The sequence below is a fragment of the Cynara cardunculus genome (genome assembly GCF_001531365.2).
Source record: "Cynara cardunculus var. scolymus isolate 2C chromosome LG 1, CcrdV1, whole genome shotgun sequence".
Classification (NCBI taxonomy): Eukaryota; Viridiplantae; Streptophyta; class Magnoliopsida; order Asterales; family Asteraceae; genus Cynara; species Cynara cardunculus.
In genome coordinates, this window is record NC_037528.1 from 15,505,969 (window position 1) to 15,527,310 (window position 21,342).

General features: G+C 33.9%; 2 protein-coding genes across 5 annotated transcripts; both read left to right on the forward strand.

Annotated features, from left to right (window-relative positions):
- The first annotated feature begins 204 nt into the window (after window positions 1-204).
- On the forward strand, window positions 205-11,313 carry LOC112524182 (tRNA-dihydrouridine(20) synthase [NAD(P)+]-like). The gene is made up of 10 exons (XM_025133902.1): window positions 205-295; window positions 935-1,040; window positions 2,070-2,208; window positions 6,224-6,332; window positions 6,425-6,561; window positions 7,143-7,279; window positions 9,419-9,522; window positions 9,783-9,910; window positions 10,659-10,751; window positions 10,917-11,313. The coding sequence occupies exons 1-9, from the start codon at window positions 251-253 to the stop codon at window positions 10,738-10,740; spliced, it is 987 nt and encodes a 328-aa protein (XP_024989670.1). The 5' UTR covers window positions 205-250; the 3' UTR covers window positions 10,741-10,751; window positions 10,917-11,313.
- Window positions 11,314-14,785: 3,472 nt separating this feature from the next.
- LOC112520087 (protein RMD5 homolog) lies at window positions 14,786-18,772 on the forward strand. 4 transcript variants are annotated; one of them, XM_025128398.1, is made up of 3 exons: window positions 14,786-14,835; window positions 16,032-16,129; window positions 17,342-18,772. In XM_025128398.1, the coding sequence occupies exon 3, from the start codon at window positions 17,409-17,411 to the stop codon at window positions 18,570-18,572; it is 1,164 nt and encodes a 387-aa protein (XP_024984166.1). In that variant the 5' UTR covers window positions 14,786-14,835; window positions 16,032-16,129; window positions 17,342-17,408; the 3' UTR covers window positions 18,573-18,772. The 4 variants fall into 4 exon arrangements, with proteins under 4 accessions (XP_024984166.1, XP_024984179.1, XP_024984171.1 ...); XM_025128411.1 differs by having other exon boundaries at window positions 14,789-14,835; window positions 17,348-18,772; XM_025128403.1 differs by lacking the exon at window positions 14,786-14,835 and adding an exon at window positions 14,929-15,133 and having other exon boundaries at window positions 17,348-18,772.
- The last annotated feature ends 2,570 nt before the right edge of the window (window positions 18,773-21,342 follow it).

Here is a 21,342-nt window from a genome sequence, read left to right on the forward strand (position 1 = left end):
AATAAGAAAAACTGAAAATATAATACTATAATAAATTTTTTTATGAAAATAGATTGTTATTTTCTGGATTTTGCCATAAAAATATCCCCAACGCACCTGAATGGCTGAACTGCTGAATATAGTCGTTATTGGGCTCAATTTGTTCCATACAGCCCAGTCAGAATCGTAGCCGTTAAATTGGCCAGCCATATTGACCCGGCGGATTCTGACGTCCGGCCAAACCAGTTGAGAGTGCGGTTCTGCGAACAAGATGGATTACAGGAATAAACTTGTTCTTGCTCCAATGGTTCGAGTTGTAAGTCGTTTTTTAAATTCAACTGTTGTTCTTAGTATATCATCCGCCGTTTATATCTTTCTAGGTTTTTAGTTTTGCCTCTTAAATTGCAACATATAATAATTCCAGTATTCATAGTTGATGCCGTTCTTCTACTGTGTGTTTGTAGTTATGACAGGATTGAAAGAAAATATATGAATTCTTACTTCCGAGGTTCAATCGAACTTTAACTTAGGTTGTCAAAACTTACACGGATTTTAAACTTTTGAGAAATATTGATCAACTGAACTGGACATTATAACAAGTGCCAGAAATAGGAGGAAGCCGGTGTTGAATTTTTATCCTATAATCATTCTTTTGCATTTGAAAAGCACTAGGTTTGAATGCGAAGATCGAAGTATACTTTCGCATTCCAGTTTGGCACATATAAGTCGATGTATCCTTGATGATGGAGGGAGAGGGAATACTAGAAAAGACGATAAAAGTTCCAAAAGTTTCTGTATCCTATTAGCCTAGATTCCTAGGCATGAAAGTTATAACCAAAACATTAAAGTATTGAGGTTATTTTGCCTCTCCTTTCCTTTCTTTTTGCTACTTGGTAAATTATATTGTCGGGAAGTCATAAGTAGTGGTTGAGTTATGCAACTATATTCTTTTCAGGGGACATTGCCATTTAGATTACTGGCAGCTCAATATGGTGCAGACATTACATATGGGGAGGAGATTATTGATCATAAACTACTCAAATGTGAACGACGCATAAATGGTAGTTTATAATTGCAGTAATACAATTTTTTCATCTTTTTAGATCTTCTTTTAATCAAGTTTAAGATGGTCACCAAAAGGCCTTTGGCCTAGCGGTATCGTAGTCTTTGACCTCCTAGGAGGTTAGAGGTTCAAACCTCACCAAAGATGAGGAGGGTGTGTGAGTTTATTTGTTGCATTTGCCCTATATAAATATTATATACTTCAAAAAAAAGTTTAAGATGGTCATCTTCAACTCAAATACATGTAGTTGTCTTCTAGCTGTATTTACATATGCTGAAGGTCGAAGCATTTGAGAATGTGCTATTTTTCTTCCCTCATCCCTTGAGTATTGCAACATTGATCTAACAAGTAGTTTAAGGAAACATATGACTATATGTCAAATTGTCTGAACTGTAAATATCCTCTAATAATGGAAAAACTATAATTTTATGGATTCAAATCCATAGCATCATTTATCTGTAGAGATTACAGTGGGCAGATGGGAAACTGAAACTTGAAAAATTGTCAAAAGAGGAATGTTTGAATTTCTCATTGGACATCCTAAAATGGAAATTGTTGCGTTTTCTATGAGCCTGGAGTATATAATTTTTCCTAGTTATATTGTTGAGTGCTCTTGCTATGGTAGAATGCCTTTATCCTGGTGGTAAATCTAGTTGTAATGTTTAAACGGAATGATTCTACATCTCTTCAAATTAGTGAGAGGTTTTGACCATTTGTGGTCATGGAGTCTTGTGATTCAAGATTGCATAGATTATTTACAAAATTGAGGAAAGCAACAGTACTGCAACAAATTGCTAGTAGGAACAAAATCGCCCATCTTCAAAACTAAAGAAACACATGTCAGGTTTTTATTTCGAAGACACCCGTTTGTCTACAAAAGAAAGGCATCTCTTTTTTTGCAAGACAGATGACACTATCATAATTGTACTTATTCCCAGATCAAAGTAAATTACCATGAGATGCTCTAATGATGCAATCTTTGTGATAAAGAAGGCGACTGACACTTCTGATTGTTTATAAATGCTAGATGTTATTGGTTCAACCGATATAGTGGAGAAGGGTACAGAGAATGTTGTTTTTAGAACCTGTGGCGAGGAAAGAAATAGAGTAGTATTTCAGATGGGGACTTCAGACGCTGTTAGGGCTCTGACTGCTGCTCAGTTGGTGTAAGTTTCTTTATCCTTATGGGTAATACCAAAACAACTTTATCTTGTTCCAGCAGAAGATTTGATTTACCATACGTCAGAGAATCGTAACATCTTGCCTCTATATTGTGTTCTTTTTGTTCAGTATCTATTCATACTGGATCACAGTTTATCTAGTTGATTCTTATTCCTTTGTTACAGTAGACTAATTGCAATTACATTTACTGTCTGCTTAAAATAAGGAGGACTTGCTGCCCACCCCCACCCCCAGGGGGGGGGGGATATAGTCGTTACCAACTAGACTGGCTGTAGGTGCCAGAAAGTAGTGCTAATTTTGGAATCTTAAGGTTCTCAATACCGTTGGTAATTATAGCTACAACTACAGCATCCTACAAAATTAAGATATGTCAGTCTACCCCTACTAACAAACTGACAAATGGCAAAGCCGCTATGGAACCTAATTGCAGATCCAAGCCTTAACAGCTAACAAAAACCCAAAATCATTTATAACTGCAATTTCAAAGTTTTAGCATATTAAAATCCAAATAATTGCTTGTATACTTGACCCAAATGTTGAAAATTTTAAGATAATATTATATAGCATGGCAAATGAAACTTCTTACTGCTGCTCAAAATCTAGAGCAGAGTCCTGATAAGGTGAAAGATCAGAGATAAGTGAAAGCTATGATGGAGTTGGTCCTTATTCTTTGTATTCAAGGTTTAGCTACGCCAACCTATCTAACCCATGAATCACACCTAAAATAGTACCAAGCACTCAAACAATAAATTCCCGTTTCTTGGATGAAGAAAGATCCATCCCAGTTTCATTCAGGGATGGACCTTCAGTTGTGTCTGTGGTGTCACGTGTCAGCACATGATTTTTAAATTTTTCTGTAAGGGCTCCATAGTAATTGGAGCAATGGTGACAGTTATCAGAAGCAGAATGCAGATTGCTGCTGACTTAGTTGGAAAATATTTTTATTGCAAACCTCGTTCAAAGAATGAACCCAAAGGACAAACACGATATCGTGGTGTAGCAGGACATATTAATAGTTAGCAATCGTAAAACATACTAATAGATCATAAACAATTTGTCTTTTGTAAAGAACACCATATGCATTGTCTTTAAAAAATCATATATGCAAATTGTTTTATAAAAATCACAACCTGATTGTATAAAAATGTATTTACTTTTTTCTCAAAGTTCACTGCATGTTTCATGAAGTCATGAATAAAGTCAACTTGTTCACTGAAAGATGTTTCTATTTATCTATCTCTTGACTCGAAATAGGAGCAGGTTTGAAAGCTAAAATTCCATTAAAGAGCATTTCCATGGGGTAGAACCTCCTCAGGGAATATAAGGTTTTCACCCAAGTTATTTAGTAAAATGAAAATGAGGATGAGACATCAGGAATAGTCGGGATAGCTCAGTTGGTAGAATTTGAAGAGGGTACAATAGGCATTGCTCTTAATATGGAATCAACTAATGTTGGTGTTGTATTAACGGGTGATGGTTTGCTGATACAAGAAGGGAGAGCAGAAGTCATGATTAAAGGTCCCGGTCTCAAGAGACAAATATACATACAGCTTAATTAAAAACTCTTTTTCCTTCATAAAATATATCTCTTTTGATGGGTCTAAATTTGAAGCTGGAACAGGATATGGAAACCAAAGCTTTGAAGCATTTATTAAAATGTATTTGCATTCAAAAGGTTGAATGCCCTATAGTAAATTTTAGTTTCAATTGTAGTCTCAAGTCATTGTTTTTCACTTTTGAGAAGGAAGCTTGCCTTTCCTTCAAGCGTTTAAGGCAATTGTAATGATACTTAATAGTTCTCTGAGATCCCTACCAGTACGATTCTGCATTTTATAAAAGAAATGGAATTCATTGAAACTGGAAATGAACAAATTGTGCCATTTAGATGTTTATAATGTACTTAATTTTTTCAATAACAAAACCTTTCATATCTTGAACATATTTTATGGTATTGATTTTAGTTTTTTTGTTTATTACATCCCATTTAGTCAAAATGTAATTATTCAACTTTGATAAATTTAAATTTAGTTTAATGAAGTGACACAACGGCCTAAGATTTATGGTTCCCCCTTGGTTTCATTAATAGAATATATAGCATTCTTGTAGAACAAAAACCAATTCAATCAACCAACCCATCATCAAGTTGTGACATATATATGTGCAGTATGTTTGCTCTTATGTCCAAAATGGGGAGGGATACCTTTTGAATTTCTAAACAAGCTGGGGTTTGATTAGAAAAATGTTATGGTTATCAAAGTGGGGGGAACAAGGAAGGAGTTTCAGAGTGATAGAGAAGATAGAGAGAACTTTAGAGAAGAGAAAGAGAGAGGATAGTGCATCGGAGATTAAGATGATTAGGAAAACGATGAGTGCTGGACTTGTGTTACTTGACTTGGCCCATGGACTGCTTTCCGGATTGAGCTTCTGGCCTGTGCCTCTGAGGCATATAATGATAGTTAAAGTTTCAGATCCGTTGATGAGTATTGATTCAAACTGTCAAAGAGTGCAATTTGTTTCTTTGTAAATTATCTGTCATTATTATGTTTATCCTTGTAAGCCATCTTTATCTATTATTTACGATGCTTTTTCCTATATAAAGGAAGCTGTTTATGAATAAATTGTCAGATTTATTCAGAACATAAAACCAATATTCAATTGTGTCATAAACTAAAGCTATAATAGGGCGCTTTCAAATATCTAGATAGGTCTAGAAGCTTTCAAATCCATCACGAACTGATCACGTGAATCTGCCCAATCATCAGATCGTGGAACAAGCATGAAACAACAATATTTCCATAAGTAGGAATTTGGGATGGTAAATAATTGACAAATGGTCTAATGTCTTTAAAAGTGAAGTCATCTCAAATGGACTGATTTGTGTCATTTCTGGAGGTACATGGATTATTCTAGACCTGCCAGTTACCTCCTAACCAAGGTTCTAAATGACGTGAGGTGTGGTGTGGCGGCGAGGTCAAGCCTCAAGCCGTACGAGTTACGACGAGGCCACGGCATTTTTTTCAAGGCGTGCCCTAAGGCCTGCATATGTGAACATATATGTATGTATGTATGTATATACTTGTGTGTGTTAGTGTTTGAATAATCCCGTAGAACAATATAACTCATATAAAATTATAAAATTAAAAAGGAAAGAAAAACCATTTATATCAAATATGTCGAGCTTATAAGGAAATGATATCAAGAGTGTAAAATTGGGATTAAATCTTTTGAGTCTCTACTCGCTATGTATTTCTATCTTCAAATATTCATGTTTGACTCGCTCACTGTGTACAAGAATGAGAGTAAGAATTTACCAATTTAGGGTTTTAGTTTTATATTTCCTTTTTAATGTTTATTTAAATCTTAGGTGTCCTACATAATTATCATTTATCCCCCAGATTATATGTTTAAAAAAAGAAAAAGAAAAGCCATGTCTCACAAAATAATGCGTCGTAACATGCCATAACGTGCCATGGCATGCCATAACGCGTTACAACGGAAGGCAAACCTTATATCGAGCCACAGGGGATAACGTGGCGGCAAAGCGAAGCCTTGGTGCATAACGCACCATTACAAGTTATTTAGGACCATGCTCCAAACTCCTAAGTTTTAAAATTTTCTCATTATTACTTATAGTTATAGGTAATACTAGAAAGGTAAATGATATTTAGAGGGTTCAAATTTTTAATGTACAAAGTATCATGGACCAGAGAAAGTAAGAGTGTTCATAATTCTGTTATTACAAATGCATATTTAGGTCAAGTTGGACAAAGTGAAATACAATCTGACTGAATTCATAGCCTATTGACTGGCCAAGACAATGCAGCTGATTTGGTTTAATCAATGAGCTCATATAATAGAATGCGACCTTTTATATTCAACTGAAGATTTTTGAAATCCAATGACATTTATTTTGTATGTGCTATAAGCTGAATTACGACCATGTCTATGTGAAAGGGGCCCTTCGCCCTTGTCACCTGAGCATTGTGTCTCTAAACGCAGGTGTAAAGATGTTGCAGCTATAGATGTCAACATGGGTTGCCCCAAGGCATTCTCTATTAGTGGAGGAATGGGAGCTGCACTACTGTCTAAACCAGAGCTCATCCATGATGTATGCAAGACATGCAATCTGTGTTCATTTATCTTTTGTTGAATGTTTGTAGTTGTTAGCTGATCCTTCAGAAACTTTGATTCTCAATCCAGATTTTGACAATGTTGAAGAGGAATTTATGGATACCAGTAACATGCAAAATACGCCTATTAAATTCAACTCATGATAGTGTCGAATTGGCTAGAAGAATAGAAAAAACTGGGGTATCTGCTGTAGCTGTTCATGGAAGGTAATAATTCATACATTGACCTGTTCAATTGGTTTAAGCATGAAAGAGGGTTTGGTTAATTTTTGTCTGTTAGTCATTGACATTGGATTAGCTTAAACACGTTAGTCTTTTTAAGGGACACATGAAACTAACAAAGAACATTCATAAGTTGGAACCATGCTAAGATTTGTTTGATTCAGCAATTTGTTTACAAGTTGCAAAGAGTAGTGCCCTTTTTCCTACAAGAAGTGCAACATATTTCATTTTTGAATCTCCCACCTGAGGCCAACAGTTCCATATCATGCACCTATCTGAAACTTGGTTATTGGTTTGATGTAAAAATGACCCCGCGTTTTATTTGTTTTCTTAAAAGTTTTCTAGAGAAGGTGAGAACTTGTCCGCCTTCTACCTGTGCTATGAGCCATGAGGTATTAGTACTTGTATCAAAAGACTACCATATTTTTAACCTAAGGGTATTTCTTGCCTTTTATGTTGTTCTATATTTCAGAATTTGGTAAAAAGGCACTTCAAGATTGGTAGCCTTGTTGCATTTTATACTGGTATAAGAAATGGGTGCATGTTTCTTGTTAAGTGAATTGCAGAAGAGTTGCAGACAGACCAAGAGATCCTGCTAATTGGAGTGAAATTGCAACTGTTGTAGATGCTCTTTCTATTCCAGTCATTGCCAACGGTGATGTATTTGAGTTTGAGGATTTTCAGCACATTCGATCCGTGACAGGTAGGCAAACAGTTATTCACTTGTGAATTATGTTTCGTGATTTTTGAATTGTCACATATAGTACAGTTATCAACTATTATGATATAAAATTGTTTATAGCTGGAGAAAAAAGAAACGAGGCCCTTAATGATAAGCAGCTAATTAAATCCTCTTATTGTATGTGTTACATAAGTACCATATCCAAAACAAATCTCGATTGTTAATCTGCATCACTACTTCTTACCCTTGATGAAATTATGCTATTTTTCACTTATCTGTCTAATTGTTCGTGTATTGTGGTCTTTGACTAAATAAGAGTTCTAGTATTGCAATACTATAACAGAACCAATATCGTTTCTTTTTGAAACATTGCAATACTTGTTCATAGATGGTTATGACAAAGTCTTGAACATACACCATGATTTAACTATTTATGGCACCCAATGCACTTATGGGTTTGTTCATTCCTTTCTTATGTGAGCTTCTACCCGACTGTGAAAACCAATGTACTTGATGCTTCCTAGTTGTTGCTCATATCATCTAAAGGTGGTACTCTTCAAAAGACACTTTTGGCAGCTTGTCAGCTTATCTTTGTTAAGCGTACACATGTTTCTTTTCTGTTGATTTGATCTTAGCACCCCCAACCAAAGTCTAATGTGTCCTTCCATAATATTCACAGCCTTACAACTGCTTCTGTCTCAACTGAGTTTGATGCAAAATAAATTAATACCAATTGCAGCATCTCGGACCTGATCGACTATTTTAGTTACTTACTAGAGATATTCACAGTCTCCCTCTCACTCTTCCTCTCCTCCTGTTCCCTCTGTCTCACCCTGTATGGATAACACTTCTAGAGTTCCGGGTTCTAGGAACTCCCAGAAACTGAAAACAGGTGTTTAAATTGGTAGCAAATAGGCTTACACCGAACTATAATTGGTTTGATATTTCAAAAGAAATCTCCATTCACCGTTGACGAAGTCACATGTTTTTCATGTGAGTTTGACCTTTAATCGTTTTTTTCTAATTTTCTTTAAATATTTCACATGTGGCTCATCACCTCTTACATCATCATCTTCCCAAAACCCAAACTCTAGAAGTAACAATTTCACTTTTTTGTCTCTAGTCGATTCATGTAGAGATGTATGTGTCTTGAAAGTGAAACATAGGTTGAGATTCAGGCTGATGCAAAGGTCAATGATGTGGTAGCTATTGATATGACTGTGCATGATTGCAAGCTTGTTAAAGCAAATAACCTAAATCAATCCCCCAAAATATGGAAGTTGATCATGAATCCAACCCAACCATGATGATTTCACCCCTTTTCTCTCATCATCATCTCCATGGATACTGATATTGCTTCCTTGCCCTTCCAATCCTTTTCTTTGCCTCACATATCTCTCTTCCATAAAGCCACTGCCTAGGATTCACCAACTTCAAATCCAAAATTGCTTTCCTATTCTTCACCAGCTTCTCCCGCAAGTTGTCCCTTATGTGAATGATTCTTTCATGGCAAAAAGTCCGTCTGGGGATATCTGCACTTTGCATGTTCATTCCTCAACTGATAATTGCCTATCTTACACAAGATTGCAAACAAGGCCGCTGACAGAATCGCCATAAAAAGCGATCTTCAAATCTCCTCCACCTGCCTCACCAACGTCATCTTCTTCACACACTTTGACACTCGCTGTTGAAAGGCTCTACAAGCAAAGGGTTTCTTTCAGAAACTCTTGGGAAAATGTTGCAGAGCTCTGGTGTTGTAGAATCCTGATTGCTAATGGTGTTGCAGAGAAAAAAGGGGTTGAAGTTGAAGGCTTTAAACAAAAATTAAAGAAGCAACTTTTAAATAAAAAATTTTGAGATTTTTTTTTCTTCTGAAAAAGGGAAGAACATTGTTTTAATGTAAGAGAAAAAGGGTCACTGTCATGTGTTTCAATCTTTTGTGTCAGTGTTCTCATCCATGTTAGACCTGAAGTTTTCAAACCAGGATGTGAATTCTCCAGTAAACTTGGCATTCCATTCCCCATATTAGCAATTTCTACATATGCCTCTGCTGTTTAGTGAAGCCATTAGTTTGAAAGTTGGGTGCTCTTGAAAAAGCTACATTCTTTCCAGGTTTTCCATTTTTACCTATGGTATCACTAACATCCTTCATTATTGTAGGTGCCTCATCTGTGATGATTGCTAGAGGAGCTCTTTGGAATGCTTCAATTTTTCATCCAGAAGGAACGCCTGTTGAAGATGTGAAAAGAGAGTATGTTAGGAAGGTATATGAAATAATCTCAAGTTAATTGCTCTTTTTCGAGCCTGGAAAGATTTTCCTGGATATTATTTCACTAGAAAATTAAAAATAGTACTAAAAACAAACCTTTAGTAAGCATTGGTTGGATCTTCGTTATTTTACTGTATTTGGAATTGCTTTACTCGATTTAGTAGTAACCACGGACACACGAGGATGTTGGATTGAGGGCCCTGCAAGCATCGCAGCTGAGATATTGACTCTTAAACATACTTTTTATGGTTTCAGAGCATTTTATGGGATCATGACATCAAAAGCACGAAGTACACATTGAAAGAGATGATCATGCATTATACTTCTTTGGAGCTCCCAGAAGGAAAAGCTGTGACCAAATCCGAAAGCTTGGCCGATATAGCGTAGGTCCTATGTTTGTCTCGTTTTAATGCTCATGCTTCAATTTTTTCCAAGAATAGCCGCATTCTTCCATATATGTTTCTTTATTGGTTTCTAATTTTAGATTGTCCTCTCATTTATGCTGGCAAAATGCATCAAAATGCAGCAAAGTCTGCCATAGTTCCTATTTAGTGTAAAAAAGAAAGAACTTTTTTTTCAATCAATGTAACCAAGTTTCAAAATTTCTTATTTTGATGTAACTAAGTTTTTGAAGTTCTCTATTTTGTATCCATTTGGACCAGTAACTTGTTAATTTTGTAACATTTGATGACATGGATACTCTTTATGAAAGGTATACAAATTTTTTACCAAAGGTTTATGGCCAAGTGAACGATAAACTTGATATCCACGTCATCAAATGTTACAAGTTCAGCAGGTTACAGGCCAAAAATGAGTGAAAAATAGAAAATTTTGAAACTTCATTACATTAAAGAAGATAATTTGAAACTTTGTTGATCGAGAAAAAAAAAATGCTTGGTTATACTATATAGGAACTAAACCAAACTTTGATGCATTTTACTCTCTATGCAAATCATTTTCTTTGTCAAACAGGTAGAATTTTTCACTCTGCAGTTAAGTTTCTATATTTGAATTTTGTACATGCCATGCTCATATTATATATTAAAGTGGTACATTCTCTTTCAGTACTAACTAATTCCTGAACTCTGTTAACAAGTTGTTTTATCTGGATGTTAATCTGATTAATTTCAGGCGAGTTTATGGGGAAGAAAAATATTATGAATCTGTCCACAGAATGCGAAATGGAGTTGGTGACGGGTCTTCACCCAGATAGAAAATGATGAGGTGAGTCTTGCGAAACCTTGATATCCATGTTTTTATCTGATGATCGCTTGTGTACATTGTTTTTGGCCGGATAACCATTGCCACTGAAACAAAGTGCATGTTTGTATATGCTTTTTTTCTTCACGAATCCTATCTAATAAGTATCAACTACATGCACCATTTCAGGTATATGATTATTCGGCACATATTTGTTGAACCGTATCTAAAAAGGTACGATCGTGAAACCATGCCTCGCATCTTGGTACACTGGGTGCATCAGAAGGTGAAGGTTTATTTATTCGTGCATGCTATGCTCGTTCTCGATGTCATCTTCATCTTGCCATTCATCCCCAAGAGAAGATGATGTGTTTTTATTTTTTATTTGGTAGGTTCAGAGTTTGTAGTTTGTTGGGATGTCATATTTTGTGAAGTGTAAAGAGTGTAATTACGGTGGTTACTTGATGCATATATGATGCTGACATTCTTTATTTGTAAAGCAAAATTTGCATACTTGTAATGTTGGCATGGAACATGATTCTGTGTTCCATTCTCTACTGGTTTGGTATATTTTGCCATTTTAATCAATGTGGTTTTATGTTTTACGATAAACTTTTGTCTTAGTGACCGATGAAGCAAGCAAAATATCATATACTTGATGTATAAAACAAGTACACATCGCATGAGTTAGCTGCTAATTCGAGTTTTCTTCGAGGCTATTGGAATTTTTCTTGACCGATATTTTTAGGGTCTTATGAAATTAGTTTGGTCCAGACATTCATAGTTAAAAGATAATACAAGTAACCAAGTAAAATAATCAGTTTTTTGAGGTGATATAGTCGTGGGTTTTTAGACTCGTTTATTTTGCTTTTCAGAATGTTAAACAAATATTGTAACTTTTACACGATTGTTGCACATGAAATGAATGGCTTTTAAGAGGGAACAAACGAGAACTTCTGTGATTTATGATAACGCGAGAACAACTTCTGTGATTTATGATAACGCGAGAACAACTCATTAACCTCAAATTTTTTTAATTAATAAATTAACTTATATTAAATATAAATAAGTCAATAAGGGCTGTAATGTTATTAGATATTTTTTAATATTTTTTATTTTATTTTAATTAATTAGAATTACCATTTTTTTGGATTGATCCCGTTTCTTCCTTTCCACGTTTTTCTCTCGTTGGTTTTCTTCACATTCGACTTTCTTATTTGTTTTTCTTCACATCGTTCATAGTATTCATATTTTTTACGAGTGGAGTCCTTGCGATATTGTGTTATTGTCTAACCCTTACCGGTCGAAACCATGATCAAATTGAATGCGCCTATAAACAAGTGATGTTATAATAGTGATATCAAATGATCATCACACCCGTATCATATGATTATTTAAATGCGCCATATTTTTTTGGTGTCGGTATTGAGAGACAGGCTTTAAAATGATACTATCGTTTTGGTGTCTTTATGCTTTTGTTTGTTATCATTCAAATTGTTCTAGTTTTTTGTATATTAATTATATATATATATATATATATATGTATATATATATATATATATTTCAACGTGTTTTCCATCATTAAACTTGTTACTTTTAAAAAATATTCAAAAAATAAAGTTATTATTTACACACTGATATATGCTTAATAATTTATTAAATGATACATAAATTTAAAAAATTGAACACAAAATACTACAAAAATGTCAACTTATTAATATTTTTTGAAAGACAAAGCAATATATTAAACAAAAGCAAAGAAATAAAAAAGATTTGGTTACAAATTCTGCAAGATATAGAAAAAGAACCACCATCCTTTAAAGAAAGAAACATATAATAACAAAAGAACGAGAAAACCACAACATCAAAAAGGGACTAACCAACATGACCTTACCCTCCACACCAATCAACCAACGAGATGTTGAATTTTTATCAAGTTTTAAGACGCAATAGAAAGATAGAAGCTTTACCCCAACCAGTATGAAGCCTAGATTGCCCCTTGAAAGCTTAATTGTTACGATTACACCAAATTATATAGAATAGTTGTTTAAATTACTGTCTTTCAAAAAAGCCATATTTCCGTTATAACCTCCTAATATGCAAACTAACTTATTAGATAGTAAGATCCCGTTTGGTTTGAAGGAATAAAATGGATTTTGGGGGATTTGCATCTCAAATCCATTCCATTCCAATCTTATGTTTGGTTTATTGGATTGTCCGGATTTCAAATCCCATTATTTAATTGAAATCCTTCAAACATAGGATTTTGAAATCTTTAGGGAGTGCTCAGGATTTCATGAGATTTTGTAGAATTGCATGTAATAATGTAATAACAAAAAAAAAAGGATAGGAATGGTTAGTCGTTAAATTTCAAGGACTTATAGTGTAAAGCGATCAAAGTGAAAGGTTTAGACCTAAAATTGAATGCAATTTAATGACATGAAACTCAATAGTCATGAAACCTACGACCATTTATTATGGCTTATCGTTTCATATTCCGTGAAATCGCCGATGGGGCTTAGTATAAAATGGGAGTTTGTAGCTTTATGTGTAGTTTGAGGGTTAAGAAGGAGAACTATTGTGAGAAAAGGCGAAGGTGGATGCTGTAACGCGAGTTGGCGGTGTCTACATCGTAGCTAGTTTGGCACCAATCGGGAAGACGATTATAATAAAAAAATAAATTAAAAAAATTACATAAAAAATGAAAACTATTAAATAGTTAAATTGACATTAACATTGATATATGTTTTTTAAATTTTTTATGATATATTCAAATTTATATTTTATTCAAAAATAAAATAATTATTGCTTTTTTAAAAAACACATAATCTATATATCTATACTATATTATAAAACAGTTGACAAAAACTCTTAAAAACAATTTTTTATGCACGAACTATTGTTTATTGATGCATATTACTTAAAATTTAAGATTACAAGTAAATTATGTACAAGTACAACTTATTAAAACTCCATATTTGAATTCGTTTAACTAACTACAGATAAACATAATCAAATATTGGATAAATATCTCATTTTAAATATAAAAAAACTAAAATATAATTATGATAATCATTGATAAATAATAGAGTTTAATTAAGAAAATTACACCAAAACACAAGAACTTTTAAAAAGATTAGTTTAATACTGATATCGATATTTTTTTTAAAATTTTATGATATTTTTAAATTTATATTTTATTCAAAAATAAAAATATTACCATTTACTCAAAACCACATAAAACCAATGTTTACTTAAAATTCAAGATTACAAGTAAATTATGCAAAAATACAACTTATCAAAGCTTGATTTTTGAATTCGTATAATTAATTGCGGATAAATATAATCAAATAGAGGATAAACATCTTATTTTAAAATATAAAAAATCTAAAATATAATTAGGATAATATCGAGTTCTAACAAAATAATTAATTATTATCTTTATAAGAAAATTATATTATTAAACCAAATATAAATTACTTCGTTATTGTACCTAAATTAAATTATAAAAAAAATTGAATTAAAAAATTACACAAAAAAATGAGGAATTTCAAATAGTTAATTTGATACTAATATCGATATATCTTTGTCAAATTTTTATGATATCTTCAAACATATATTTTATTCAAAAACAAAAACATCATCGCTTTCTCAAAATCACAAAAAGTCATATTATAACATCGACTAAGATAAAGAATAAAATGAAATATTAAAATCACGATGTATCTCGCTGCATTGCGCGAGTACGCTTCTAGTTATTTATAAATAATGAAATCCAATTCCATTTCAAATCCCTTCAAATTCAAATCATAAAAACCAAACAAAACCTAAATACTAAACATGCAAAAGCATTACGTATATATTATTCTCTTGAAACGTTGTAGTTTTAATGTTGAAAAAACCGACTACATGAAGAGAGATGTCAACGGACACTTCAAAAGTTAAGAAGAAATAATTATGGGGCATAATTAGAAGAAAAGAAACTAAAGGCCTATCTAAGCAAATTCTAGAAAGTCTCTCCAACATAAAGCGTATACTTCTCAAATTCCTTCAATTTTTACACACAAATCCTCTGGTCCGAAACTCCCTTCTCCGCCCCTCTCCCCTGGTAAGATACTAAGCTCCTCTGCCTCTATGTGTATTCTTCTTAATCATTATATGTATATGTATGCGTGTTTTACGTGTAATTTATATGCATATTAATGGCGGAATCTTTTAATTTTCTACTATGATTGCTTTATGACTTTATGTTACGTCGATCTGCAGTCCTTTTCTTTTCTTTTGGATGATTTAAGTCGTTTCGATTGCTTTACTATTAAATCGATTTCATGAAATTGATAGCTGATTAAAGATCGTGAGATTTGACTGGATTGATGGATGAATGTGTTGGATGATCGATATACAGAGTAAGCTTTGGTTGCTTTGCTATGTTGTTGTACTTGAATTTAGAGAGTGTTGTGTATATATTTTTTGATTTGTATGAATTATTAGAATCTCATTCTGGGATGATCTGATTAAGGATCTTACTTTTATTTGTTTTAAAAACCGTCTGCAGTTATGGCATCATAAGAACTGGATAGAGACAACCGTTTTACTGCTAATTCGGCGCATTCATGTTTTCATCTGATTGAGATCCTTTGAGTTTCTAAAAACTGGTTTTTGACATTCAAACCTCCTACTTTCTAAATTAAGATTTTAGGTTACTGTTTTTCATTTTTTAGTTTCAAAGCTTTGTTTTACATGTGGTAACTCTCATGACACTCAAACCTAAATAATGAACTCAGATTATGGGACTGACTTGAAACATAATAGATGAGCAAGTTCTACAACAACAGTCTTCTTTTGATCAACTTTTTAGGTTTCCTACACATTTTTCTTCAGCCCTTTATTTTTTCAATTTTATTATGTGTTCTCTTATGCCTCAATTTCTTTTCCCGTCATGTTATTTTTGAATTAGTTTGATTGACTAAACAAGAATGGCATAGTGGATATTCTTGGCAAAATCTAAGATCTTGGAGGTGGCTTTCTAAATGGCAGTTTCTTCTTAGTAGAAATACTGTGCATTTGTGATAGGATGGAGTTGTAACCACCTGTGTTACAGATCTTTTTACTGTAGTGTTTTGAAAGAATTTCGGATGTTATAATCTGAGCTTTCCTTGGCATAGTCTCCAATGTTCACGCTAATGCAAGTCCTTTGACTACATGACTGGTCATCATGTTAGCATCTAATTTCATTAAGTATCAAATATTGCATTTATTTCTCTTGGTTGTCATTAATGATTCTCGACTGCTCGTTCTTTTCAGATTTTTCAGAAACTGCAACCACTTAAAAGGACAGGGTATTACAAACACTCAAGACCGTGACAGACATATCTCTTCCACAATCCAAACACTACCATCAGGTAATCCGTTCTCTAGCATTTGTTACCATCTTTGACGGATCATTGTTTCACATATTTAATATTGGTGAATAAACACTTTTTAAGTGAGCTTAAATTTTGTGTTCATGGCTCCCAGATTTTTGTTTTGATTCATCTAGGCTATTCTTCTTCCTTGGTTCTGAATGCCTCAATCAAGCCATCTTGAACTGATCATCATTTCATATAATCATCTTTAATCGACCATTATCTTACATATAAAGGGCTTTTCTCAAACAGAACATATCTGAGTCGTTAAAGAGGCCCAAATAAATCATATCATGTCATGGCAAGGCCACACATACCACCACTATTTTTCTTCCCATATGTCAGATCAGAAAATCGCTGCGCCATGCCATTGTGTGGGCTGTGACTATTTCGGCTGGAGACCAGTAGGTTAAATTCTTGATGTTTTTCAGGTAGCTTTATATGTGCCCTTGCAGCTTGGGAATGACTTCAACATGTGCCAACACCCAAAGTTGATAGAATATTTAAGTATTCTGCTGCATTGTGTGTACAAATGACAAGGTTTGGCATTAAGGTCGTCACTAATTTGTGAGTGGCCGGTTATCTTCAACTTTCTAATATGAATCCTATAACCTTGGCATGTATCATAGAGATTATCGTGTTTCTTTTGTTGTGAGGCCTACGTAACCAAGTTCGATTTATCATTTTTCCAAGATATATATTGATCCATGTCCTGCATCCTTAAATTGGGAATAGTGCTAGGTGCATTTTATGGAACTCCCCTTTTCTGCTTCCTTCATTTCTCTCTTGTTACTGACTCGATTTATCATTTCTCCAAGATATATATTAATCCATGTCCTGCATCCTTAACCTGGGAATAGTGCTATGTGCATTTTATGGAACTCCCCTTTCTGCTTCCTTCGTGTCTCTCTTGTCATTCCCTTCAAATTTTGACTATAATGGTCATGGCAATCGAAACTGTTGAGAACTTGGCATTGCAGGGATTGGTTTTAGGGAATTCTGTGAACTTGAAATGAATAATGGTATGCAGTCCCTTCTGGTTTCTTTATTTCCTTTCCTGGTTATATGCTGCCCTTTTTTGTTAACTTCACCTTCTGACGATTGCTGATTAATGTACCAGAAAACAAATATTTATCTTGTGCGCTGGTTTGATATGCTTTTAACATTTGTCAACTGCAATTGCTTAATTATATCATTCTGTTGTTGCGGATATAGGTACTTTGTATGTATACAGCACATCAAGAAAAGGAGCAGTGGAGAACTAAGTATTTAGATCATGGAACTGAATTCTATCAAAGATGCGTTTGATTGTGTTATCAAGAAACAAGCTCTTTCCACATCGAAATTTGAGGAGGCAATTGAACAAATCATCCAAGAAATCGATCAGACATTATCAGGAATACAATCAGCCCTTAATGGTCTTTCATCTCAACCTGACCACAAATCGATCCTGGGTGAACTGAAAACTAAATTGAAGGAGATCGCTCCACTTGGTCGGCTGGAAGGTACACAAAAGGAACTAAACATTGCTTTGAGTAAGTACACTAAGCTCCTCGAGAAACAATTCAATCCAGATATATCCAAGTCTTATAGGAACGTAGACTTTGATAGTCACACAGTCAACCAGATTATTGCTGGTCACTTCTATCGGGAAGGCCTGTTTGATATAGGTGATTGTTTCATAAATGAAGCTCATGAAGATGTCATCTTTGTTAGGAAAACCCGCTTCCTAGAAATGTACGAGATACTCGAATCCATGAAGTCTCGTGATCTGGGTCCCGCTTTGAAATGGGCCACGACCAACCACGAGAAGCTCCAACAGAATGGATCAGATATCGAATTGAAACTTCATCGTTTGCAGTTCATGGAGATTCTTCAACATGGTAGTAGAGATGAAGCTCTCAAGTATGGCAGGACTTATTTCGCTCCTTTTGCCACCGAACACTTTTCCGAAATCCAGAAGCTCATGGCATGTCTTCTGTGGGCCGGAAAGCTGGACTTGTCACCTTATTCAGAGTTCTTATCGCCAACCCATTGGGCCAAGCTAGCCCAAGAGCTGGCCCAAGAGCTATGCAATCTGTTGGGAGAATCATATGAAAGCCCATTAAGAGTGACAATAGGTGCTGGAGTTCAAGGATTGCCAACCCTATTGAAGCTGATGAATGTGATGGCAGGGAAGAAGGCAGAATGGGAATGCATGAAGCAGTTACCAGTGCCTGTGGATTTGGGTACGGAATATCAGTTTCACTCGATATTCGTGTGTCCGGTGAGTCGAGAGCAGGCGAGCGAAGATAATCCGGCAATGCTGATGTCATGTGGGCACGTGCTTTGCAAACAATCAATAGCAAAGTTATCGAAGAACAACAGCACGAGGCCTTTCAAATGTCCATACTGCCCTACTGAGGTAGAAGTGGGTCAGTGTAGAAGGTTGTACTTTTAACAGAATTGGACCTGTTGGAACGATGGTGGTTGTTGGGGGATGGATGGATGGATGGATGGTTGTAAAAACTGTAACTGTTGGTGTAATATTTATGTGAATTGTATTGTAAATAGGAATTCCTTCAGCTTGTTTCTGAAAGTTACAAAGTAATTGGATGTTGGGGTATTTATGAAGGTTCAGAGTTAAAAGTGTGACTCAAATAAGGGAAGAATATTGATAAGCTGCAACTAAGTTATTCATATGTGAATTATTTGGTAAAAAAAATGTAGGTTTGTGTATGCATATTTTTGATATGGATGGGGGAGGCTCTCCAATCAAGAAAATAGTTACTAATACATTTTTTTTATAAAAAGACAGAAAAATAAACCAAGGCCAGCACTTGGGTGGTGTTAAACGGAAGCAACCACCAGAATTGAGCAAAACTCACAGCAATAGAGAAGGGAGAAAAGGAGGAGAGAAAAGAAGAGAACCACCAACCACTAGGGAAGCTTCCGAAAATGCGTAGCCCGAACAACGTTCAGGCAAGGTTTAAGGGTCAGGCTAAGAAGCCTAGACCGGACATCATCAAATATGGTCTTGCCCATCATGTCACAAGATTTTCTCTTATTTTTGAATATGCACTAATTTCTTTTCTGCCAAAGGTAGTAGACGATCCCAGCAAGCACTAATCTGCGAATAATGGACCAAATGGTCTTGCTTTTGGTGGTTCGCTAGAAGACTCTAATGATGTCAGCGCAGTTGTCTGAGACAGCGAGAAGGTTCAACTTTGGCTTAAAACAATTCCAAACCTGATTGGGGAACATGCATTCAAAGAAAAGATGATGATGAGAATCAGACCCGTTTTAACAAAACCCACAAGACGGATTAGTAAAGGCTTCCCAAATCGAAGTTTATCATGCGTCTTAAAACACTGCCTCATGGCAACCCAAAGTAGGAATAATTGGTAAACAAATATGGGTTTATATATACATCTTCAAATTGTTATTTTTTTTCCAGGGTTACCAATGATTCACATATGGATAATTTATTCTTACATCCTCATTTTTTTGTGTTTTTATTTGAACTTCNACACACACACACACACACACACACATATATATATATATATATATATATATATAATCCGGTCATTGGTATAGCAATACCTGGGTTACTAGTAGATCATATTTAAGTTGTTTGAACCTTAGACAAAAATAAAGAAGGTATTTGATATAAAAGTTGAGATGATCGTTAAATCATTGTTAGTAAAGTGTGTGTTTTTTAGGTTACATAAAACAAAATGAATGAATTATGGCCTGTGGGAAACTAAATCAACATTACCAGTTATTTCTTAACGTTTATAATTTACGCTCAAATGAGTAATTTCAATTTTAAAGAAGAAAACATAATTTTGTATAATGTTCATTTAAAATCAATTTATGATGTCACACCCTATTTTTTTAGAACTTTTATTGAACATTATGATAACATATACATCTTATAACTATTTATAACAAAAGACTTAAGCAACTGTACAACTATTAAAAAAATTCAAATGTTTTTGAAACATTTGAAACTTATCATGCTGAATCGCTTGAGATTAATGTCTTTGTCTCCAGCACTAAACCGAAGCAAAGTCTTAATAACATAAAATAAGGCAAACTTCAATAGAAGGAATTAAATACGTCCCTTTATTTCCTTTGTTGGTTCATGCTTTCACTGTTTTTAGGATACATATAGTGCGCTAGTTAAAGTTCAGAGGATGTAGTGGAGATCTTATCTTTTATGGGTCCATATTCAGATATTATCAAAGTCCTTATAACCATGGAGGTTTGTTTTCGATCCCTCAAAGTCATTTGTGATTGCCTGAAGACTAGCTATCTGAAGAGTCTCATAAGTCACAAGGACATGATGATATATGATAACTTATGCATATCCACTTTACATAAAGTATTTTTGGTAATTAGGAGTTTATGAATAGTGACTATGCTATGAAATTATAATTCAAATTAAAATATTTAAACATGTCCTAGATATCCAGTTAACTGTTGTGCCTCAACGCATTTCAGGGATAACCAACTAGCAAAAATTGACATGGATTAAATTATAAGAAATTCTTTAAATCATTTTTCAGATTTGGCGAGCATCTGGAATAACTTATTCTTATATCTGAATTTAATACAATATGATTTATTTTAAAAATAAAAATAAATAAACTTGAAATCAAAGCAATCTCCAAAACTCATTAATCCCCATTGATACCAACTCTCATTCTGCTTTTAAATTTGTGTTATGTACATATATTCCTTTTGCTAATGCTTTTTGGTTCTTAACAAATAATTTATGTTAAATATTTGTTTATTTATGCTTATTATTACAACATTAATAGGGAAAAGTCTAAAAAAAATCCAATGGACTTTAGTGTTTGGAATGATTAATTCCTTAGATAATTTTTTGGTACAAATAAGTCATTGGACATTCCAAAAATTGTTAAATAAATTTTTGAACTTTTTAAAACCCGTTATATACACCATTATAACCTATAAAAGTGAGTAATGTGATAAAATAAGGGAAAAAACATGGAAGAAACCAATGAACTTTCATATTTTCAGCGATTAAGTCTCTAAATATTTTTTTAACTAAAAAGTACTTACATACATATATAATGAAACAAATATAGCAAAAAAGTACCTATATTTAAAAAAGATTATTGATGAAATATATTTTGATTAAAAATAAAAAAATATATTTTGTCAGTGATTTTCCAAAATAAAAAAATAAAAAAAGAGTT